Genomic DNA, 22,731 nt, shown 5'->3' with positions numbered 1-22,731 from the left:
ATGGCGCTAAGTGCGAAAGTGCGTAGAAGTAGATCTTGCTGACTGTTCCCCTCGCGGTGGGCTCCAGTTGTAGAAACAACTATACTGAGAGGAACAAATGATGCTCCAGACGGTATCTGTAAATGTTGTAAGGTCACGCGTTGCCTAGTCTGCTATACCTGAGCACAATATCCTGTAGGGGTAATGCATTAAATCTGGTAAATACCACATAACTGTGTTGCATTAACGAGGGTTGTTAGCCTGTTTCTAATGCATTAAACTAGGCTAACTATCAGAGCTGTCTCTCTAGTAGATTAGGCTCCCTAGTACATTACATATTCCAATTCTCCGGCAACCGTATATTTTTATTCTCGGCAACTACATAGTATTCTTATTTCCGGCAACTAATAATACATCAGAAGATCTTTCATTGAAACGAAGCTAGGCACCAAAGGGAACAGAAGGTTCATTACACTGGAGATCGGGCAGCATGAGGTCGGGGAATTGCGTGATGTTGTCCAGGGGTGGGCATGATATAAAGCTCGGAGGGGGCTGGGGAAGGTGAGCGGCCCACAGCAATCTGAAGCGCGATGCGAGCCGACGTCGAATGTCTGCCTGTTTGTTGGCGTATGCTACCAAGCCCTCATGTTCAGCCATTGTCTCGCAGTCACGTCGGTCCTGCTGCTCATCCCACCACTCTGCTTGCCAATCTAAAAACTGCAGCACCCTTCGCATCTCCTTGTGCAACAACTCTACCTCCTCCGTCCAGCGCATTGCTCTTGCTCGTGACTTGCACCATTCCACGCGGACTCCTAGCAAAAGATTTAGACACCATTGTCAGTCACATCTTGTAAAAAACAAATAAAAACTAACCGTCCACGTCACCTCCATCACCATCTGTATCCACCCCCGTCATCATCCAGATCCACGTCAGGCGACGGCGACCTTCAGTCTCTCTGCCGAAAGGGTCCACCAATGGCTTCACATCTTCATCCTTCAGGTCTCGCAGCCGTCCTTGCCATCTCGTTTTCGTCAAAAGAGGTGCCAAGGTCTTCAGCGCCTCCCAGGCGACCCTATATCTCTTCGTGCACGCGACCTGCCGCGTGTGCACACGAGCGAGTGCGTTCTGAGCACGAGTGTTGGAACCTTGACCGCGGACCCATTCCCGCTTGAAGGTGAGCATAGAGCAGTGCACGCAAAGGCATTGTCGAAGCTCTTCGAGCGCATCGTGGGCCTGGGCATACCGCAAATCCCATTCGTGGTCTTGAAGTCTGGAATCGCACGGTTTGCTTTTCAGACTAGATGGCAACCACAGGCTGATATCCTCCGCATTCTTGGATGGCTGATGATAGGCAGGAACCGCAGTAGAGCTCAGAATCTGTACTGCAGGCATGTACAGAACCTGCGCACTTCTCCACGTTTCAATCTTACGATGCAACACATTTCTCATTCGCGTGAGCGTGCCCTTCTGCGTATCAGAAATGTGGAGACCCATCCCTTCGCATGCTGCTTTCACGCGACGTCTGTCTTAGGTGTTAGCATTCATCTGGCGTCTAGGTACAGCTACTTACTGCTCCTCCTCGAGGTCTAATCCTGACGCGATAAGAACACTCGGGGAGATATTGGGGTGCAGGGATAGGTCAATCCCACAAGCAAGCTCGTATGCTTCCATCTCCACAAGTTTCAGACGGGCTGCAGCTTGCGTAATTTCTGCATAATGGATACTTCAGTAAATATAATTGAATGCTAAGATAAAAACTCACGGATTGACTTGCGCTCAAGGGGGTTTGTGACAGACGAGTCGTTCGGGTTTTCCTCCCATTTCTCCATTTCGACCGTCCACGCTGACCTATGGTCTGAGGAAATCACAGCATTAAACTCCTGGAATGCAGTCTCGTGATCGGCCTTCTCAGTTACCGCTTCCTGCATTTTATGAATGAGAGATGCGCCTAATCCCACAATTATTAACCAAACATGAATAATGAGTCAGAATAGATAACATACCTAAACCGACGACTTTCTTCCAGTTCCAATCGCCAAAATGATCATCTAAAGTGTCCCTACGACAGCCTGGTCCCATTGCCTTTGTACTTGATGCGACTGGATTGATATTGGACCAACCGCGCTCGGGCGCCTCCCCATCTGTGCGGCCCACAAAACGCGTGAAATTAAAAGAGAACATCGTCTGACACTTGTTGATGTGCGCCGGAAGGTGGAATTTGGGGACGAAAAAGCGGATAAAAACGCGTAAGTAGGATATGTGGTGCGATTCAGGTAGCGACTCCATGCGACTCCATAGGTTCTTGTGCCATTGACATGCGATGTCATAGGACACATTCAAAGCATTGAGACAGTTGTTGCGGAGTGTGGAGAAGAAAAGATAGTCCATGTTAACGTACCTAAAAATTCAATTCATTAGACTGGGCTTCACGAGCACGACATACGTACTTTTCTCCTTTTTGTAGGTCCCCGACACCATTTGGGCGCTTGAAATTATGTCGCGCACAATCAACAGTCCCTACTCCAGTGGCTGCAAGACCCTGCGATAGCTTCGTCTCAGCCATATTCACAGCGTTGTGGTTTGAGCAAGAACTTCTCTGCAAAGGTACCTTCAGCGATATCTTGTGATAGGTTAAACCATGTCCATACCTCCTGCGTCTGGGACAAATGCTCCTTGAGGTGAGTTTTGAACTTCTTCTCTTCTACAAAGTACGACCATCCCATCGAGAGGCTTGGGTCTGCTTCGTCAGAAGAAATAGCTCGTCTTTTCAAGCGAAAATTGGCGTCGATAGCTACAAATAATGAATACAGCCATCTGAGCGTGATTAACACCTAATTCAATTCAAATATGACGGGGCTTACTGTTTGGCTTTTGGCGCTTCTTTCCAGTCAGAGGGCAGGTTCTTGCCAGGTTGTGGGCAAGCTGGACAGAGGACGGCACATTCGCCCTCTTTGGTACCACTCACACTGGCTGGATCGTGACCACGACCAAACCGTTTCAGCATCTTCAAGTGTCGCCACTCGCGAACCATGCGCATGAAGGGTTCGTAGCGATCCTGAATGGGGGGCACTTTAGTTAATGCAAGATCAATGTAAAAAAATCACGAACCTTCTTAATCAAACCAGTATTGTCGGATATACGAACCAGTGAGTGATAGAATTCGTACGCGGAGGCCTTCGACTCGAAAGAGAGAATCTGGTAATGCTGCAAGACTCGGAAAGTTGCCGCGGTCCTTGGATCTACAGACGTTGAGGGGAACCAACCCATGCGCAAGAGCTGCCTGGTATGCGTCTGAGATGTTTCACAGGCACAGAAGTCGATCGCTATCTGATGTATTCCGTTGGTGTCGATTAGTACGAAGTCGTCGTTAAATGCCTTGCGAGGGAGGATACAGTTTTCACCGATTGCATGCCCCAACTGAATCCTCAAACCAAGCTTCTTGAGTGACGTAGGCTGGAAAAATGAGCCTGTCCACTCCTAAAATGATTTAGATGCTGACTCAAACACTCAGAATGAATCAAAACAGACCTTGATGCGGTGAGTGGGGCTCCGCAAATGGTTGACGACAACGCAGTCCTGACAGTATAGTTGCACGTCACAACAGTCATCGCATCGGAACTGAGCAGGAGCAGAGACGTTGCATTGGCAGCAACTATCTGAGGTGTAGTCACCTCGGCCGTCCAACCGAATAAGTTCGGCCAGATAGTAGTCGCGATCACCTAGCCACATTAGAAGGGGGTTGTCCTGAAAGTAGAGTTAGCGAAGTGAAATGAACAATCAACAAATACTTACAGCTGCAGTCCGTCTCCGTTTAGAAGGTACTGGAGTGTCATCATCCATATACCCAAAATCGATGTCATCCCCGACGAAATCGTGACTGAGATCTTGATAAGATGCTTCAGGTTGAAGCTGGACGCCCGATGGTGGTGCACCTATGATGTGACGGCGCGAAGCCTTCATACCACCTTCACGGCGTGATGAGAAAGTTACCGAGGTGTAGATGGGAGGATTGGACTGCGGAGTATATGGATTCAAACGCGGGCGTTTGCGACGGTTGTTGGCCTGTTTGAAAGACATTCTAAGTTTTTCAGTGACCTGAGCTAGAGCTTAGGAGTTATCCTGCAGGCGTAGAAATATCCAACACACCTTCACAGTCAACGTGATTCTCAATGAAGGAGTCAACAAACAAACAGGTAAACAGACTACTACAATCGGAGGATCACTATATGTAATACGGTAACGGCGGATGTAGCTACAGTACACGTGCCCTAATAATAGAACTCGAGGAAGTTGATCGAGGGGGAGAAATGAATTTCAAACTCCGCCTCAAATCCGGATTGGGAAATTTCTGAGTGTTCACCGATAGATTCACTCCTTCTCGTTCACACAACAACCAGATATAATGGAGGTGAGTTGCGACAGTTTTGAGCACTTCTAGCATTGAATATTCCAGCGATGACCTCCTCCAACACCGATAATGCAGCGTCCATTGACGGTGATTCAGGTTCAAGCGCTGGTATGTCAATAAGTGTGTTGTCACGCCTTTTCTAATAGTTGTTTTAGATTCGCTTGCTGCACTCTTTTCGCAGTTGAACGTCAATGATAACAGTACCGTCGCATTGACTTCCGCCCTCCGTGAGATCGTGCAAAATGCAGTTATCGCTGCTCTTCAAGAAGTAGCCGCAGCTACTACTAGAGCTCCTGCTTTAGTACGACCCTCTGCTGCCACAATACCTGCTTCTTCCACCACGGCACCACTGGTAGCTGCTGCTGCTACCCCGGCCAATGCTGCCGCTACTGCTACCACACTTCTGACGAGGACTCACCATGGTGTGACGTACTATATTCCTCATCCAAGTGCCTGCGGCCCTTTCTACTGGGTCAACCGTGGCCGTCATATTGGCGTCTTTGCGACTTGGTGAGTGTTATCTCCATCTCGAGACTTTCTTCTGATTAGCATTGCAGGCAGGGGACGTCTACACACGTAACTGGAGTGAGCCGCGCATCCTTTTCCAAAATTCACTCGGTCGCCGAGGGTATTAGATTGGTCACAGAAGCCATTGACCATGGGGAGACTGAGATAATTCCTTAAATAAACACCGCGCAATTCATAGATGTTTGTATTGTGTATTACTCGCAGACGAAATCTAGCCTATTGATCTTTGTACTTCTGGTACAACAACTCTCCAAGGAAATGAGCTTCTGCGAGCCCAGAATCTCCGTCACAAAGTGTAAGACAATAAATATCTTCCACCATAGCGATGGTGTCCCTCATGCACCGACATACTTGGTCTGCTGCGCGCCACTCATCATTAACTCCGCATAGTTGGAGAATACCATCTTGCCCTCGACTGGCCCTGTCAAGGAAGTCTTCGATGCTTGACATAGCGTCCTTGAGGATTTCTCTATCTCCGTGGCCCTCAGGAGTGTCTGGGATGGACTTGGTGTATTTAGCTAAGACGCCGATAATGAATATTTGCGGAGATTTGATATGTTGCATGAAGTCATCCTTGGCGAGTTTAACCACGGCAATGCAATCAGACAGTGTGTCGCTGTTAATATCAAAAATGGGTTTCAACCACTTCCTCGACAACAATATTAGCACTAACATTGGTTCATCGTCGCCGTCTGAATGGTTATTACCATCGTCATGGGTGTTCCTGTCTTTGCATAACTCCCTGCGTCTCGCCAGAATAGCATCACAGCGCCTGTTTTCAATTAGAAATATTCGGGTGTTAGTTGCAAATGTCACGTACTTTTCATAGTAGCGATGGCGCTTGGCCCTCTCAGCTTGTAGTTTAGCTGCAGGGGTTTTGTATTTAATCGGAGGCACCATGATAGTGCTAACTGTAAGGGATGTTGAGCCAATGTTTGAGTCTGGTGAGAAGAAAAAAGTGCAATGGATACGCTCACACTATTGGGATTCACTGGGAGGTGCTTCGATGGTGCTTCGATAATGCTTCGATTGGTCGGACCGTATTGATCACAGAGTGTGTACTGAAAGCCTGCCCATGGACAAGCTGTGGATACTAGTCGTGGGTCTAGCCTGAGTGCGTGGTGTGGACGATTGTGCGTCCACCCACATACCTTCAATTCTGCTGTCAGATGGACAGTGAAAATTTAATTTAATCTGCACATAAGTTGGACCTTATGAGACGGTCAGACCTTACCTACTAGAAGGTACGCAGTAGCACCACAATACAAGTTGTGTTTGAACCATAACACAAGTAGTGAACTAAACTTACTGCGTCGGTCATAGGCTATATCTAGTATCAGCCTGAGTGTCTCGATCGGCAACAATTGAATTTCAACTATGTCCAGGCTGGAATCCGGATATTTTGTCCTCAAATGTACGCACAGTAGGACCGTATCGATTCAGTGACATCATGTGTAAGTTACAACTCAAATGCTCCATCCTGCACGCTACATAATTAATTTAGGCCTTGGTAATTTTATTCCTCATGTCAACCGCTCAACATTGGTCATTCTGAGTCAGTCATCGACGAAGATGCTGTAATGTCTAAGATATTCTGTCCTCAAAGGTATCCGTGGTAGGACCGTATCGATTCAAATCATGTGTAAGTTGTAACTCATCGTTCATCCCAGCGCGCGCTATATTAATCAATTCCTTACATTGACCTTTCAATCATATAAGTCAGTCACTGACATCACCTATGTTCAGTCAGAATACATGTGAGCAGGCCGTATCACACATAGCTAGCTCTACTGCTAGTTAAGACTGGTAGGACCGTATTATTAGGATCTGATGATCCGTTCTTATCGTTCTTGCAGTTTCCAGACTCGCTTCAAGTTGTTTTTCAGACTCTTGTCCATTTACCCCGCAAGTGAGTCTATTGGATCGTACTATTATACGGCTCAAGCACTATCCTCCATTGCAATCAACTGTCTGATCACATTGAACGGAAACAAACTTTGATATTGAGTATAATGATCGTTCAAACGTTCATGGACCAACTAGTACCTTTCTGGGTGAAGAATTGCCTTCCTCCCCTTCTGCTGATCTTTTCCCGAAGACTTGGAACTTAAAGAGTACTTAGCACGGGCCTACTTGTATGTGGTTGGTTTTTCTACTGCTCTCCACTCGTACTTATTTCAGCTTCGCACTCACACAATGTCACATCAAAGGGACAAATCCATGTCCATGTTTGATGTAAGTAGTAAATCAGTCCTTTTGCACGCTGTCGCTGACTCTCAAGTCAAAAAGTTGTTGCCAATGAAGCCCCCTCCCCTCCGACAAATTCAAGAAGAATTCCTCCAGTCTCGTTCAGAGGAATTCTTCGCGATACGGGATCCGGCTGAACGGCCGTTTTTCTTCAGTAGACTCTTTTGTGTTTCATGAGTATCCGCTGCGCTGTTCTCACGTCACGCTTGCTACAGAACCTCTGTTAATCATTGTCACACAATTAGTCTAGTAGGAAGGGTGTCAATTTGCAGATCATGTAAAGAACATATACACTCTTTGTTGCTATGTAGCCAATGAGTACGCGAGGTCCTTAATGGGATCAGAACCCAGTAAATCCACGAGAAAGACGCGTAAACCTCCCTCCTTCGCCATTTCCATTAAGCGCTAGTGCATCTAATATCAAACGTGAGTCTCAGCACCGTGTCATAACGCGTCTGTACGGACTCACCGCAATGAGAAGATGGGTAACAAGAAGTGGACAACAAAGGAACAGGCAGCACTCCTGGAGACGTTCCTCCCAGATTACCATGAATGTATCCCCACCAAGAATTACGACCCTGTATTGAACAAAGCCTCACTGGAGTTTTTCCAGCATTGGCCGGAGCGCAGTGTGGTCTTCCCAGACATCCCAGCCGACCAGGCACTGTCGGTCCAGCAAACTAAAATTCTAGCAGAAGCGGTCGATACTCGGAAACTGGTAAGCATGCTACAAAAAACACGCGTCAAACATGGACTAAAACTCTCGCCACGTCACAGCAAATCACGCGTTGGTACCGGTGGATGACCAACGTGTCACGCTTGAGCCGTACAAGTGGGACACGGGGCGTGCTCAAACTTGATGCGGTGTTGGGAGGTGGGGTGACCAAAAGACATGCACCCCGAAAGATGCACATCTATTCGCGTGAGCACTATAGTAAGAAGGTTAAGATAGACGCAGACAATGCCATTCGCACGGACAACATCACTAACCGTGGTCCAAAGCTGAACAAGCGTTTGGCTGTCACTCAGGAAAAGTTTGAGGCAGAGAGTGACGAGGTAGAAAGGGCATATCAAGAAGCAAAAGCGAAGTTTGCCAGAGATCGCGAGCGCCTGAAGGCTGGTAAGATGCCAAAGGTCAATGAAGAGGCAAAAGTCAAGTACATACCTCCTACTGATTGACTGGTGAGATTTCTCATCGATGTTGTCACTGTCAGGGCCATTCGGGAACTAGGACCGATGTTGGACCGCGTGTTCCGTTACATATCTCACGCGACCGGTGGCTGGAAGTTTTCGGTCCTCATGGCAGGGCTTGATCCGACGAAGGGTGGGACGGTGGTTTATGAGTATGTTGAACTCTATATGTTAAACTGCTTACGTGAGCTTATACTATTGAAGTTATCACATAGGTGAACTCGACCATGGCGTTCAGTTCAATACATTTTGCGACAAGTTTAATGTCGTCCAGGAAGCGTTTTTGGACTTTACTAACCAAGCGCTTAGTAAGTGATGTTTTCTCAACATCAAGTTGCGACACTCACTGTGTCACGCAGTATTTGAAGCCAGTCTCCCTCAAGACGATGACGAGGATGAGAGCGACGACGATATCGACAATAACTCTGAGATGGACGACATCCCAACCAATGCAATCAATGGCATAGATGAAGCTGGCAGTGGTAGTGGTACGGCCGTGGGTGAAATCAACGACCCAGCCTTTCACACGGATAGTTTGTATCGCATGTCACCTGATTCAGAGTCACAGGTGAGTAATGCACTACTTAGTACTACACGGTCATAATGCATTACTCACGGTTCGTACCACGCATCTAGCTTCAAGGTCAGCGTTCTGCATTACACAATGATTTTGGTTCAATGGAGGCAGGGTTAGATGGGGTGACTCAGGTGAGTAATGTGACTAATGCACAGGCTGCATCCTTATTGACGTCCAGGATCAGTGTTCTGCGTTACCCCACCAACTTGATTTCCAACATCACGACCTCGATTTTAACCAGCTGGGCTTAAACAACGACACTTTGGCTTTAATGGCCCTCAACGGTGCTCAGTTCCAAGCGCCTCTCGCCCCGAACTTCGTGAACACCACGGAGAATCACACCACTGGCCGTCAGAATGATATTCCTCAGATTCAAGCGCCTCCTCTGGACTCGTTGACCCCAAATTCGACTACTGCTAACAACCTCACCAGTGGCCCTCCCTTTGGATTAATATCCGACATGCCATTGATCTTGCCCCCTCCATCAACTCCCCCACAGACCCCACATGCAACTGATGTTCGTCTGCCTGCAGTTCCCGACGAGGCAACCGGTCCAGCGGGTCCAGAATTGGACATAGCGGTACTTTTTCCTTCTAACCGTCGCCGACGTACAAAGACAGCTCGGTCATCTGTAGTAAGCGAGGAGATGCCTCCTCCAGAAGAAACTCGCCGACGTACAAAGACAGCTCGGTCGTCTGTAGTAAGCGAGGAGATGCCTCCTCCAGAAGAAACTCGCCAGCGCCGTGCGCGCAATGTTACTTTCAATAGACGCGAACTTGACAACGCCATCGGTACTGTTACGGACTAGGATAGTTCGAGCTCTCCTTAGGCGGATTGCCTAATCTGATAGCAGGCTCGCTACTGGAGAGACGGGGGTCTTCTCTCGAATGAGAGGTTCGGGGGTTCCACTTAAGGTAGCGTCGGCTTTCCTTAAGGTGCGGCTTAGACTGAAGGACTGGGACTGTCTTTCAGAGGAAGTTCTGGATAAAACCTAGTAGAATCAAGTAGGGAATATACATGATTCTAGTCTGCTCTATATACTGTCGTCCGTGTGCACAGACCAATACTACATTCGGTAGGTAGTTGTAAGTGTGTCTATAAAAGGGCATCTTATCTGATGCCATGCGGTCGATTATCTATACATGAGGCTTACCATGCCTCTCTTATCTGTCCTCAAGGCGTAGCATGCCTTGGAGTCTAACTCCGCATGTTAAGGCATGTGGCTTCTCTTCTTGACCATGAGGCAGAGCTTCTCTTCTGACCATGAGGCAGAGCTTCTCTTCTGACCATGAGGCAGAGCTTCTCTTCTGACCATGAGGCAGAGCTTCTCTTCTGACCATGAGGCAGAGCTTCCTCATAATCCGGGTCGAGGACCATCTAGGTCCGATCAGATGTAGCCTAGGCTGGTCTAGGTCATCTAACGGCATCCAGGCCGTTCTAGGCGTCTCTACGAGTCTCCGTTGAGTCGGTAAGTCTTCCAGGACGGTGCATATGGTGGGATAGGGGCTAAGGTCATGATGACCTCCGTAGGAGGGGTTCTCGGTTACATGTTATTGTAACAGGTACTTCATCTGCTCGACCACGTGTAGCACCCAAATCTAGTGCCAAGCAGAGCAGAACTCACACAAAAGGGGGGCGGTAAAACTTTGGTAGAACTCCAGGTATCCCAGACTCGCGGAGATGTAATTTAGATCTCTGATAATATAGTTTGAATTCAAGAGAACATGAAAAACGATGTCTCTGAAATAAGATGGTACAGGGTGTATTAACAACTCGGACAATAAAAAATGAGTATTGCTAATTCTCCTCGTCATCCTTCTCAGCCTCGACTTCGCTTCACTTCCATTTCTGACTCCTTACAGAGGCTGGAAGGTCCTCCATCACCAGAAGATCACTTCTGCCCCGGGCTCCAAGGCAGAGAAAGGCGCGAATTGTTGATGGTGCGAGTCGGTTGCAAGTAAAGTGAAGGAGCTGCTGGGCCTGTGAGAAGACACGTTCGACCGCAGTTGATGTCGCTGAGCAAGATAATAAGTACTGATTGGTTGAAAAAAGAATCAAGGGTGGCATACCTGAGACGGAGAGATAGCTAGGGCCCCCACATAATGATGGCGAGAAAATCTCAGATGACCTGCAGGCCTCAGCGCTGTAAAAGATGCTCGTGAAGAGGATAGCATTTCTGTCGAGACTGCACGGCTGGGACGAGGTAACATTGATGTGCATTATTAGGATTGTACACATGTGACACTGCGTAGCCAGGACTTCAGAAAAATTTGCATATATGGAGATCTCCGCGTTGGACTTACTAGTAGAGCACACAGCGCACAGTTTAACTCAATTCATGGCAATCGAACAACTAGAAAGAGTGTGAATAAAAATAGGATGCACTGTGGGGTAGGGAGCTGCCAGGAACAGGGCCAGGAAGGCAAGGGCCAGCCGGGACCAGCCTGGACCAGGAATACAGCATTTTGAAGGCCGAGAGGATGTCGTCTATATTAGGCAGTATGACGACCGAACAAAGAATTTGAGTCGTAATGCATTACAATAACCTAATGCCCGTTTGGGTCAGAAGGTAATGCAACCTACGCTTAGCATCGCTCCTGCATCACTCCTCACTGACACTTAGCCCGTTTTAATGCAATAGAATGACACTATAGCCTGACCTGAGACGACAAGTGTGTTCGACCCTAAAGGGGAAGCAAGTGCAGCGAAGATCTGGTAGTAGGCGCTGAAGGCGCTACTGGTCGGCCAATGCAAAGCACGAGAAAGCATGCAGGTACGCGCGAGGCGCGGGAAAGCGAAGGTACGCGCGTGAGCGGAAACAAGTGAGAGTAAGTGTGAGTTTGCTTAAGTGATGATAGATGAATAACAAGAGATGTGAGCGCGAGGTGTCAAAGAATAGATTTCTACTATGTTCTCCTAGGTAGTATGTGGGTGGTAAGTGGGAGGTCCAGTCTAAGTTGGAAAGTTTTCAATAGTATGTAATGCTGGCGCTTATATACGGCGCCTAAGTGCTGTCACGCAGAGCCGAAGCGCTACCGAGTAAGGTATGTAAAGCTATATGTAAGTAAGGGTCCATGATATAAATAAAGGTGGGATGATATGTAAATAAGGGAAATGGAAATACACGCACTAGAGAGCTTGGTGGACAGTGGATGGATGCTTCTGGAAGGCTGGCGCTATAGGGCGACCAAGCGCGGGAAAGCGCGCGCGCGTATACATCGTAAGGCGCGGGAATGATGCGCGCATGCTGCGCCTTGCGCGGGAAAGCTGCGCCTCATATAGGGATAGCTGCAGATAGCACACAGAGTGATGCTGCAAGTTCGTGCTGTGTACTCCCTAGTGAATACTGCCATATCACACCATGAGAGGCATGAGTCTCTACAGCGGGTAGCAGAGGACTCACCTCTTTTCTGATCTCGTGCATATTGAATGGCGAACTCCGCTTGTTCCGCCTTGGTGTCCTTCTGCTTCTTGAAGCCTTGGGTCTTGAACTTCTTGCTACAATGCGTGCATAGAAGCTGCCCTGTCAGAGTTTCTTCGGAGAAGTTGTATTTGCTTCGATGAGTGCGAGAGGGACCCATGCTGATGGTGATGTGATATTGCACGATGGATGTATTGTTTATCGATGTCATTGCATAAGAATATCTCACGCTTTTGATGACCTCAGCCGCCTTGAAAGGCACTTTTAATGTACCTTTCAATGCACATGACCCAACTTGTAAGCCGGCGGCATTACAATGGCCTGTGACTTTTTTCTGACAAAGACGGCGTGACGCATCCAAGGCACAAGGAAAATTCTGCGCCACTGCTGCGACTGCTGCGGTACCTGCCGCGACGTTCCAAATTTACGCTAACTCTGGACCCAGAACCTAAAATCGAATTTCGTGATTTGTGAGTGTTCGAAATGATCAAGACATAGGCCGACAGTCCGTCACATCCCAAAGAAACCTTAAACGGTTTCGGTACATCCTAGGCCGCCCTTACCAAGACATTCCTACTAGGTATGCTTGATTCTCCATCTGTATGCATACATGTCACGGTATGCTGGCAATCCTAGGTAAGTACCGTTCTACCATCCCTGGCTTTGTATCAATACTTATGACAGTATAGCCTCAAACTTTAGGCAACTCGGATCATGCAGTCATTCCAAGTTGCAAATAGGCGTACTGCACTAACTCAAGTTATCAAACTGTCGAGTACTGCACCCATAATTGGTGGCGTCCTTCTTCCGATAGGTATATATACCGGCCAGGAGCCACACAGCAGTCTCCAACATGACTGAGCAGCGCCCCCCACATGCTACGCTTCCCCAGCTATCGCCCGAACCACCACAGTATACTCTTCCAGAGACCTTTAACATCGGACAACGTAGCACGCGACACCTCATCCGCCCAGATCAGCTCAGGGCCCATCTTCAGCTTCTGGCAGCGTTCAGCCACCTTGAGCAGCGCGTCGCTGCCAGCGAGAGCCTTATTGCGGGATTAGAGTCGGACAGCGAGAAACGCTGGGTATGGTTTGTCAATTTGGCTGTTGAACGGTGCGTGCCTTACTAGCGTTCTGCGTGCGCTTGCACTGTTAACTCACCGCACTGGTGGACCACAGGTTTGAGAGGTGGTGTCTGACAATCAAGCAATCTGACACAGTAGAGCAACATTTACCTCCAATCGATGTCATTATGGTGTGGCACGCCTACCTTCTGAATCCGAGGCAAGCACGTCTCTAATTCCTCATTAATGACGAACTTTACGTCTTTTGGTCACATCCGCAGCTGGTATGCGGAAGACACCACGCGGATCTCCAAGCTCAAACCTCTCGTTCATTTCACTGATTACTTTCCTAACCTTCTCGTACGACACAACACTTTGAATAATGTCCAGAGCTCGCTGAACATTCTGCCAGGCTAACCCTGGTCTGTTAACCACTGACGCGCCACAACATGGACGCGTCTCTGCTTGGGAACGCAGTACCAAATTACCGTATGATCCATTCGCATCTGCTGCGTATCTCACACACAAATCTATCGAGTGCCCTTACTGTTATCGCACTATTCTTTCGCGTATGTTCCTTCTGCCTTCATGGCATGGGAATCCATTCTGATACCCAGCCATAGCGTTCTTCAAGCCTGATGGGAAGGGATATACCCAGAGCGACTTTACCATCGACTGCATATGCGCTAAGCCGATTACTAAAGAACTTCTCGGCCTTCACAAGTTTGTGAAAAACATAGTCGAATCAGAAGCACCTGATGCATATTTGGCGTGGGTGTCGCCCTGCTGACCGTCTTGTATGACATCTAATATAATTTCATATACATAGTGGAACTCTTCATACACCACATAGCACCCACGACACTGCACACGCAAACATGATCAAGAAGCGCATCCTCAGCTTAAATGTCATTTGCCAGAAGAATAAGGCAAGTGAACCCACGCACCAGATCTTGACAAACGTCCAGTATGACACTGCGCTCATGCGTCGCGCGCTGAACGTACAATTGAAGCCAATATGGTATGTCCTATTTTTGCTGCAGTGAATACGTTTTCTCAACAGAACAGGTGGAATAAGATAATGGGTGCCTACACGGACGACAGGGTGTTTTCACTCGATTTGGTCGGTGCTGTGAGTGAACCCTCAACTTTGATCATGTTCAAGGACTGATATATGAATCTAGGTCCTCCGGCAAGCCTCATTTGTGAAGAAGATGGTCAACCTTGGGTGGACCGAGCCAGGATATTTCGCTAACGAGGTGGACGCAGTGGCACTGCAACATTGCGTAGCTCGGTATCACGCGTACGTGCATGCTTCTTTTTTTCTACAGACATCACAGGAACATTATTCTACAGCTTTTTAAACATCATGGCAGAGTCTCCTGACTCATTCCTCGTGCCCACGCTCGACATCGATCTCGGGTGGCATACTCATCAACTCATGGCGAGTCAGTATCAAATGGACTGCCTCTCGCTCGTAGGACGACATGTTGATCAGTAGGTGCTGTCACGAGTACAATACGGAACACACATAACGAATATACATTTTTCAGCGATGATAAAGTAGAAGAAGGTCACCTCGCGACCTCCTTCGACCTCACCTGTCGTGCTTGGAACGTAAGCTATAGTTCCTTGGAATTCGATATCCCCATTAAAACTCTGAATCGTAGGACCATTATCACGTACCCTACATGCACTGCGGGTGTCCACTGCCAGGTGACACAATCGGCCAAAAGCTCCGACGTCTCATCTCCTTTCAAACCACCAGCAGCATGCTTTTACTCCCTCCCAAATCTGACACATGTGCTGCTACGCACCCAAGCGATCACAACGCCGTGTTTGTCCTAAATAACACATACACAAGCCTACATCACAGGGAGAACCGTACACGCAAGGCAGAGAAAAGGAAGCTGCGGGAAGAGCGGAACGGGAAGGCTGTGGAGAGATATGAGAATGTTGATCATGGGATTGCATTTTTATATCCTGTGCCGATGTTTCAGTACTACCCTGGTGGATGCGTTGCTGCTGCTGGATCGGTGGTGAATGGAGGTTCGGGGTGTGCGACGGTGAGTGTTGTTGTTGTGTTTGGAGAATGAGGTGTGTTGATACCAGGCTTATAGGGTGCAGGCAGCTGTTCTATTGATACTTCACATAGTGCGGTTATTTGCGGAGGTGGTGGCGGAGTCAGTTGTGGAGGAGGTGGTGGTGGATGCGGAGGAGGTGGTGGTGGCGGATGTGGAGGAGGAGGTGGGGGTGGTGGATGTGGAGGCGGCGGCGGTGGTGGCTGAGGTGGTGGCAGCGATGTGGGGGCAGGTAAATTAGACTGCCTGCAATATTTTCTTCATCTTGAATGTCTCCATGCAATCTTACCTGTGGTATTATAAGTTTGTGCGTGGACCTGACCGGTCAATCAGGTCAATCCAGATACGTGATTCCAGAACGGCCCCCTGATGCCCACGTAGGCAGAGACAAAACCCACAGTAAGTCTTCCGATGAAAGAACCAGAACTAAAAATTGTGAGCTGTCGGAGTGGTAAGCAGTTCTTGATTATTTGAGTAGTCTCTGATACGCACTGAATAAAACGAAAATCCTTGACTTAGACCATGCAGGGTGGAATCTAACTGAAGATAAAAGGTTTCGAAGAAGTACCCAAATTCAAAAGCAGCCATCCTAACCAGTGAAAGAAACTTTAATGTTCATATCATCGAGTATTGCAAAGCTTACGCACCCTACACAAGCACACATGTAAGCGCCATCTCTCGACGAGTTTCGCAGAACGCGGGTGTAGCTGACGGCCTTTGGTTGCGGTGGAAGCCTTGTTCGCAGCAAGAGATTTGCGATAAAAAGCAGGCCACCATTCAGGGCCGCGCTTGCACGGACACCATTTGCAAAGCCAAGCCTTCCATTGATAAGATTGTTGAGCATGACAGGGTGCAAGATCGCACCCAGTGACGACCCCGCAACGACAATTCCCATCGCAACAGCTCTGCGTCGCTGGAAGTGATGCGATACTATGGCGATGGACGGAACATTTGTGAGGCCTATTGCAATACCGAGACCGATACCTTGGAAAAGGAATATCTACATGCACAACAATACGGTCAACAGAGCTGCGCATCAACAGAAACGAGACTTGCTTGATAATACTCATCTGGTTTCGCTAGGGACAATATCAAGAAGAAGAGGCATTGGAGGAGACAACCAATTCTCATCACAGAGTAACTGAAAACATATGATCAGGGACATCTTTATGCGGACTTCTTGCACACATACAATGCGCCCTGGTCAACCATCCTTCCTGACACGATACCAACTGATAATATCAAGAACGCATTAACACTTCCTATCCAGCTACACCGCGGTAGAAGTCAGAAACACTACTAGCAGCTAAGAAACGGCCTAGGTAGATCTAGAGCTTACTCACGCGATTGCAGATGGTGTGGAATTGGTTAGGTATGTTTGAGTGTAAAAGTCTGCATATCATGGTGATCAGTTCGTCCACGTAAGATAATTCACAAATATGCTTGCCCTGGAAGACGCCGTAGGCGCCGTTATATCTGGCACGTATCAGTTTGGGCCCATAAATGCCGAGTTGAATTTACCCAAAGCCACAGAATTGGATCAAGGAACTTACGTTATAACGGCCGCGGTTGATGATGAGTATACAGCGATCGGTAGGTGGACAGATGCACTTACGCGCCTAGCACTGTGCCCCAAGCGGTAAAACCACCTTCGGGAAAACCTAGCGCATCCGAGGGGTCGACAAGGCTGGGATTTTCAGCGCCTTTGACGGGTTGTGGGACGCTTTCGGGGGCCTGCTTTGCAGTTTTATCACTGGGGAAAGGCGTAGACATGGACAATGGAGATCAATTGACAGATGGATGGGGCATACATATTATCCTATAATATAATGGAGTTTAAATATGAAGTTGACTCGGATAAACCAGGAGGCTTATATACCACAGTGGCGTTATACTACCGTCGTCCTGGGTAGTCTGATGCATGCCTTTGAGAGGGAGAATCGACTGCTGAGTCCGCGGGAGTAGTATGAACCAGGATGCTTCTGAACATCGTTCCGCGTGGTTCATAAACGGGCACATCCCGGTGGTTGATTTCACGGCTAGTATCGAGATTAGGGCCCACATTATCCTATTTCACTCAATTATTACCGTGTAGATGTAAATCGTGTAGGATAGGAGGTATCTATGGTGCGACGTTGTGACAGCGCAGCTTGATTTGAATGGCGCCTAGGACGACAAGCTGTGAAACATATTGAACATCTACGCTAGAATAGTCTGGAAATACTCGTACCGCCTCTATCAACTCGCCATCTGTCTCTCGAGGTTCCGCAGCAGACGCAGCGCATCATCTGTGGCCCTCAACTCGCCATCAATATACTGAAATCTCTGTCGAATCCTCCTCTCTATATCTTGAGCATGTTCCAAACACCTTGCAAGGACGAACCCTCTAAGCACGTTCGTATAAAGCCCAATGTCCAGAATCGACGGCGTTCGGTCCGCATGATCACCACTCACGCCTGCCCGATCCTGCGATCCATTATCTTCTTCAAGCCGATTGATGATAGAAACCGCCACGGCCGGATCCCCATACTCAGCAAACCCCCTTGCCACAATACTCCACTGCACAACCCCAGGGCTCAACCCAAACTTCATCATATCTCTCAAGACGCCTGCAGCCCGCTCCGGCCGGCCGCGCTTCGCGTGCAACTTCGCAAAAGGCGAAAAATGGGCCGCGTCAACTGCGCGCTTTGGAAGCTGCAGCAATGATGGTGCGAATTTGGAGTCTGGAGAGAAAATGGGCTTCTGCGATGTGCTGGAATCTGCGACGGAGAGCAGATATTTGTACATGCGCTCGTGGTCGCTTTCTGGCGTTGACCAAACGAGAGCTTCCCAAACGAGGGCGGTGTGATAGGGTGTCGGCCATAGCTTCTCTGAGATATCGTATTGGCAGTTTAGCAAGTGCTTTGGAAGCGATGTTCTTTGGGAAAGCGGAGCACGGCGTTTGGATATTAACCTCATGGTTTTCAAAATAGTTCTGCGAGGGACACCAATCATGTGGAAATGATATGCAAAGACCACAAGGACGAGTTGGGGCTCGTTGCGGGAACGGTGATAAAGCATCTCTGCCATGACCCATAGGGATTTGGCTTTGTGCGAGTGCTGGAACGCTTTTTTCCGCAAAGCGAGCGTGGCGCGTGTACGCCCGGTGGCATGATAGGCATTCATGAAGTTGGAAAGGAAATAAGAAGTGGGAGGGTTCGTCGAGATGATAGCACGCCGGAGATAACGCAGGTGGGAAGTCAACGCAAGGGTATCGGTGCGGGAACAAGTTTGCTTATACCAAACGTCTGGGATGCTGTAAGGATTGCTGGATATTTGCTGGCGTAATTCGTGAACGCTGGCTGTAAATGCTTCGTCTGGGGAGTGCTCTAGGAGGAGTCTAAACGTAAAGTCTGTGACTTGACGTTCGCGTGTTGCAGCGACGCGTGCAAGCTGAAGGGCATGCTCCTCTCGGCCAGCCAGGACCTGGTTTCTGATGACGAGGCTGTAGATGCTTGCCCATTGTTCTGGAGTAACTTTTACTTGACCGGATTTCGAGAAAGAATCTACCACCGCTTCCAGTTGTAAAATGTACCTCTCAGTCGTGGGAGGACTCGCATAGCGCGCAAGGGTGTTCAACACTTGTGACTGTGCATCGCCGGTGATATAACCTTTTGAAGCCATGATGAGACCGAACCGCATGATGAGTGAGATGTTAAGGTAATTCGATCCACGAAAGAGCTGCTGGCGGATATCCTTGAATGAACTCCATTGTTCTTTTGCTGTAGGCACCAACGAAAGCCATGCAGAAAACGCTTCCTCTCGATTTTTGAGCCCCTTCGCCTGAAGAACAGCTCTCGCTGCCCGTTCATAAATGGCATGCGGTTGAATGGGTATCTTTATATCTACCATCTCTTTCCGCAACGATTCCGCGGCTGCGTAGTCCGCTGTACGTATTAGATTTACGAGAGTGCCAGAAGATGTCTGGGGCGTGAATACGGACGAATTCTGGGACACAGCCAAGGTATATTCGGCAGTCATCTCCTCAAACACTGACACATCAGGTGCTTGACGCGGAAGAGGCATGTGTTCGACCTCGATGGATGATGGTGACTGCGTTGAAATAGCGAGAGACGTATTGAGTCTGTTGCGTGCTTGAGACCAAACTTTTGGAGGAAGAAAATCTAGGCGCAAGCGCACACGGCTAGCATGCAGCCAAGGTGATTTGCCAAGTATCCATGTTGCCATGCAAAATGCAGCACTAACTCTGTCTTTTTCACCTAGTGAAGTACGAAAATCATGAGCTGGTCCTGGTGGTAAGAGTCTGAGTAAAACCTTGACCCGCTCCTGAAAAGGAAGTATTATTAGTCACTTACATAAGGTTCTCTTTACGTACGGCGGTACAGTTCAAGCAAAGTTCAGGCTGCAGTGAGTATCATACTAGAATCCCGGCCATCATATTGAATGATTGGTGTAGACTTGAAGTAAACAATTTAGACCAGCTATGTACAATGTCCTTCTCCTGTTTCCAGAATGCATCTGCTATTCATTGACACGATATAGGTGCGTTAACATACGACAAGGCAATACTCGTAATAATATATTTTTCAGAAGTTAGAACTCTACGTCACAGGAAGTTCTTTTAAGTTCGGTTCCCCGAGCTTCACAACAGGCTATTTGACTAGAATTGGATAGTGTTCCCTCACTGAACCTCATTCAGCCCCAGGTTGTCGACACTCGCCTGCTGCTGTCGTGTTAAAATGCAGATTCTCTTCCGAAACACGGCTCTTCCTATATCGTTCGCGTCACATCGTAGATCTATCATCATCGCATTAATCATTGTGGTATGTCAAAGGCATATCCCGTACCGCGCCCTACCTCAGATTCCCGTATAGTCGTGTGTGTGTTATTTTATGACTGTTAGTCCTCAAGGCGGCTACTTGTCTTCCAAAATTTTGTCCACAGAACGGTCGATATACAAGGATTCTACGGGTGTTTTGGATGTCGAACAGATGGACGAGACCCTACTCGATTTGGCTCCTTCCGCAGAGAGTAAACCATCACACTCCTTTGGCAATATCATTCCACACGACCCTTCTACTTCTCACCGAGCCAATGCTACGTTGTTGATGCTGGCGCGCAACAGTGATCTCGATGGCGTGATATCCAGTGTAGAACAGCTGGAGGCAAAATTCAATCGCAAATTCAACTATCCCTGGGTGTTTTTGAACGACGAACCCTTCTCTTACGAGTTCAAAAGGTATACCATGTCATCATTAGTGCAGTTGGTTTATCATGCATTTTCAGGCGTGTTAAAGTATTGACTAACGGCGATGTATCATTTGGGCTCATCCCTCACGAAACTTGGGTGCAACCACCCTGGATAGACGAAGAACGAGCTCGGAGGGGACGCAATATGCTAACACAGGATGGCGTCATTTATGGCGGTAAGTCCATTGATCAGATCGTCGTCAACATCTTACCATTGAAACTACAGACAGTGTTTCGTGCGTATCTCCGTGTAACTTATTCAGGCCGCGTCCTCATCCTTGGCCATTAGTTACCGTAATATGTGTCGGTTTAATTCAGGGGTGCTGTGTGTTTGGAAGGGATGTTTCGTTTACGCTAACCTCTCTATGTAGTTCTTTTTCCGTCATGAGCTCTTAACGCCATACAAGTGGTATTGGAGAGTAGAGTGAGTCGTTCGGCGTACCAGACGAATTAAGTGCTGACCCATTATATAGACCCGACGTGAGATTCTACTGTGACCTTGAATATGACCCTTTTGTATTCATGGAAGATCATGACAAAATTTATGGTGAGAGATCCCCGGTACAGTGATCCAGCTGCTAAATTTACCCACGGCCCAGGCTTCACCATTTCAATGCCAGGTAAATTGACATTCTTGCCATATCTTTTATAGCATAAAACGTGTTCTGAACAGAATGGGAATCAACTATAATCTCGTTGTGGTCCGTGGTGAAAGGTAAGCACTAAGCATCGTACTCTGTAGGCCGAAGATGAACCTATCTCCCAGAATTCATTTTGGACCACCCTGAATATGTGTCACCAAACAACTCAATGAGTTTTATATCCGACGATGCAGGCGATTCTTACAACATGTGTCACTGTAAGAGCTGTTCAATATCATGTTGGGAAAAGTCACTTATGCTCCTCACTCAGTTTGGTCAAACTTTGAAATTGCCGATATGGACTTCTGGAGGGGCGAAGCTTACACAAAATTCTTCAACTATCTCGAGAATACAGGAGGGTTTTACTATGAGGCAAGTTAAATATTTTTTCTGTTCGTGTCATCCTGACCGTACACAGAGATGGGGAGATGCACCTGTTCATAGCATCGCCGCAGCCTTGTTCACACGCAAGGATCAACTGCATTTCTTCAAAGATATAGGTAAGCTTCGGCCATATCGTTTCGTAGCCATAACTGATCCGTCCGAAGGTTATAAACACGCTGAATTTTCTCACTGTCCCCAGGGCAGACAATGGCGGGAAGGACACTGCTCGTGCAATCCAAACGATAGCTTCGGTGCGATAATACGTCATGATTAGACCCTGGCAATACTGAAAATTGGCCCAGACTTTGCGGAAAATTCGTGTCTGAGGCATTTCATGCGGTTGGACGACGATTGGATGTTCGGTTGATTGAAGGCAGATGCCACGATGTATTTCTACCATACATTACTCCAGCAAGATAATTTATTCAAGTCGTTTGACTATTAACTGTCTCGTCTTTATTGCTATTTAGTCTCCTTACTTTCTCGATGAAATATGCATCCTGCGATGGCCGACAGAATACATATAGGCAATCCTTTTCAGCTGCTTTCATATCGGAATGATTTCTTTGTTTTGTCCTCTTACCGCTTCTACTTACTTGTGGAACTGTACGAACAAAAGGGTCCCGTCTTTTGTTCGGGCGGAATACATCCTGAATAGCAGGGGATTCGGAAATTCGCTGCTTGCTAACAAGTATCCATGGTCACTGCACAAAGATATGAAAGTAGTTGTGACGGCAAGTGCCCGGGCTCCGAGAACTAAAAGTATCCAATGGCTGTCTCGAGTCTCAAATTTGACTACGCACTAATCCCCACATCCCCACGCCTGAGGCACGACCCGTTATAATTATAACGAACTTCGACTCAGGCGTCAGAAAATAATTAGTATATCATACACTTAAGAGAAGATAAAGCTACGTAAGAGGACAACAGGGCTGTGTCAAACACACAAACGAATAT

At 47.9% G+C, this 22,731-nt stretch overlaps 9 protein-coding genes across 9 annotated transcripts; 4 read left to right on the top strand and 5 right to left on the bottom strand.

Annotated features, from left to right (window-relative positions):
* Positions 1–420: 420 nt before the first annotated feature.
* On the bottom strand, positions 421–3,709 carry HD556DRAFT_1242705 (uncharacterized protein; the record flags this gene model as incomplete). The annotated part of the gene is made up of 10 exons (XM_041298305.1): positions 421–791; positions 853–1,502; positions 1,551–1,689; positions 1,743–1,928; positions 1,984–2,378; positions 2,428–2,576; positions 2,629–2,794; positions 2,842–3,035; positions 3,089–3,457; positions 3,509–3,709. The coding sequence occupies 10 exons, from the start codon at positions 3,707–3,709 to the stop codon at positions 421–423; spliced, it is 2,820 nt and encodes a 939-aa protein (XP_041157230.1).
* Positions 3,710–4,435: 726 nt separating this feature from the next.
* HD556DRAFT_1446390 (uncharacterized protein) lies at positions 4,436–5,072 on the top strand (the record flags this gene model as incomplete). The annotated part of the gene is made up of 3 exons (XM_041307082.1): positions 4,436–4,496; positions 4,544–4,898; positions 4,946–5,072. 3 exons carry the CDS (start codon positions 4,436–4,438, stop codon positions 5,070–5,072), a joined length of 543 nt encoding a protein of 180 aa, XP_041157229.1.
* A 60-nt stretch (positions 5,073–5,132) lies between these two features.
* Positions 5,133–6,365, bottom strand: HD556DRAFT_1310836 (uncharacterized protein; the record flags this gene model as incomplete). Its single annotated transcript, XM_041300461.1, has 7 exons — positions 5,133–5,532; positions 5,590–5,688; positions 5,737–5,857; positions 6,068–6,078; positions 6,128–6,150; positions 6,226–6,240; positions 6,339–6,365. The coding sequence occupies 7 exons, from the start codon at positions 6,363–6,365 to the stop codon at positions 5,133–5,135; spliced, it is 696 nt and encodes a 231-aa protein (XP_041157228.1).
* A 1,279-nt stretch (positions 6,366–7,644) lies between these two features.
* On the top strand, positions 7,645–9,739 carry HD556DRAFT_1446388 (uncharacterized protein; the record flags this gene model as incomplete). Its single annotated transcript, XM_041307081.1, has 7 exons — positions 7,645–7,881; positions 7,941–8,320; positions 8,378–8,506; positions 8,559–8,662; positions 8,714–8,922; positions 8,991–9,062; positions 9,116–9,739. 7 exons carry the CDS (start codon positions 7,645–7,647, stop codon positions 9,737–9,739), a joined length of 1,755 nt encoding a protein of 584 aa, XP_041157227.1.
* A 1,061-nt stretch (positions 9,740–10,800) lies between these two features.
* Positions 10,801–10,959, bottom strand: HD556DRAFT_1211168 (uncharacterized protein; the record flags this gene model as incomplete). The annotated part of the gene is made up of 1 exon (XM_041296573.1): positions 10,801–10,959. A coding segment is annotated over one exon (159 nt), but the record flags the coding sequence as incomplete, so codon positions are not given.
* A 1,797-nt stretch (positions 10,960–12,756) lies between these two features.
* HD556DRAFT_1393769 (uncharacterized protein) lies at positions 12,757–15,618 on the top strand. The gene is made up of 12 exons (XM_041303620.1): positions 12,757–12,988; positions 13,042–13,468; positions 13,534–13,638; positions 13,700–13,778; positions 13,831–13,987; positions 14,042–14,189; positions 14,248–14,439; positions 14,487–14,550; positions 14,603–14,721; positions 14,775–14,915; positions 14,972–15,035; positions 15,089–15,618. Exons 2-12 carry the CDS (start codon positions 13,206–13,208, stop codon positions 15,512–15,514), a joined length of 1,758 nt encoding a protein of 585 aa, XP_041157225.1. The 5' UTR covers positions 12,757–12,988; positions 13,042–13,205; the 3' UTR covers positions 15,515–15,618.
* On the bottom strand, positions 15,619–17,272 carry HD556DRAFT_1529130 (major facilitator superfamily domain-containing protein; the record flags this gene model as incomplete). The annotated part of the gene is made up of 9 exons (XM_041309400.1): positions 15,619–15,939; positions 15,992–16,088; positions 16,147–16,499; positions 16,541–16,640; positions 16,692–16,769; positions 16,843–16,891; positions 16,935–16,975; positions 17,021–17,047; positions 17,115–17,272. 9 exons carry the CDS (start codon positions 17,270–17,272, stop codon positions 15,829–15,831), a joined length of 1,014 nt encoding a protein of 337 aa, XP_041157224.1. The 3' UTR covers positions 15,619–15,828.
* A 207-nt stretch (positions 17,273–17,479) lies between these two features.
* Positions 17,480–19,786, bottom strand: HD556DRAFT_745511 (uncharacterized protein). Its single transcript, XM_041311488.1, has 3 exons — positions 19,745–19,786; positions 17,730–19,682; positions 17,480–17,678 (listed from the first exon to the last, which is right to left on the bottom strand). Exon 2 carries the CDS (start codon positions 19,562–19,564, stop codon positions 17,738–17,740), a length of 1,827 nt encoding a protein of 608 aa, XP_041157223.1. The 5' UTR covers positions 19,565–19,682; positions 19,745–19,786; the 3' UTR covers positions 17,480–17,678; positions 17,730–17,737.
* A 120-nt stretch (positions 19,787–19,906) lies between these two features.
* On the top strand, positions 19,907–22,236 carry HD556DRAFT_745232 (glycosyltransferase family 15 protein). Its single transcript, XM_041311487.1, has 15 exons — positions 19,907–20,041; positions 20,090–20,322; positions 20,374–20,738; positions 20,786–20,925; positions 20,976–20,985; positions 21,039–21,069; positions 21,121–21,173; positions 21,223–21,296; positions 21,349–21,369; positions 21,423–21,464; positions 21,516–21,608; positions 21,662–21,762; positions 21,809–21,890; positions 21,939–22,025; positions 22,077–22,236. Exons 2-15 carry the CDS (start codon positions 20,239–20,241, stop codon positions 22,139–22,141), a joined length of 1,248 nt encoding a protein of 415 aa, XP_041157222.1. The 5' UTR covers positions 19,907–20,041; positions 20,090–20,238; the 3' UTR covers positions 22,142–22,236.
* Positions 22,237–22,731: the final 495 nt, after the last annotated feature.

This window comes from Suillus plorans (assembly GCF_016647745.1).
Source record: "Suillus plorans strain S12 chromosome Unknown HD556scaffold_52, whole genome shotgun sequence".
Taxonomy (NCBI): domain Eukaryota; kingdom Fungi; phylum Basidiomycota; class Agaricomycetes; order Boletales; family Suillaceae; genus Suillus; species Suillus plorans.
Note: the sequence above shows the minus strand (reverse complement) of the source record. Positions and strands in the feature narration are given on the sequence as shown.

Excerpts from the sequence above, each read along its gene's own strand:
- HD556DRAFT_1393769 (XM_041303620.1), top strand. The coding sequence starts at position 13,206 with ATGACTGAGCAGCGCCCCCCACATGCTACGCTTCCCCAGCTATCGCCC. Across the intron at positions 13,779-13,830 it reads ATTACTTTCCTAACCTTCTC|GCTAACCCTGGTCTGTTAAC; the intron begins GTACGACACAAC and ends ACATTCTGCCAG. Across the intron at positions 13,988-14,041 it reads TTATCGCACTATTCTTTCGC|CGTTCTTCAAGCCTGATGGG; the intron begins GTATGTTCCTTC and ends ACCCAGCCATAG.
- HD556DRAFT_745511 (XM_041311488.1), bottom strand. The coding sequence starts at position 19,564 with ATGCCTCTTCCGCGTCAAGCACCTGATGTGTCAGTGTTTGAGGAGATG.
- HD556DRAFT_745232 (XM_041311487.1), top strand. The coding sequence starts at position 20,239 with ATGCAGATTCTCTTCCGAAACACGGCTCTTCCTATATCGTTCGCGTCA. Across the intron at positions 20,323-20,373 it reads TCATCGCATTAATCATTGTG|TCGTGTGTGTGTTATTTTAT; the intron begins GTATGTCAAAGG and ends ATTCCCGTATAG. Across the intron at positions 21,297-21,348 it reads AGATCATGACAAAATTTATG|GCTTCACCATTTCAATGCCA; the intron begins GTGAGAGATCCC and ends CCCACGGCCCAG.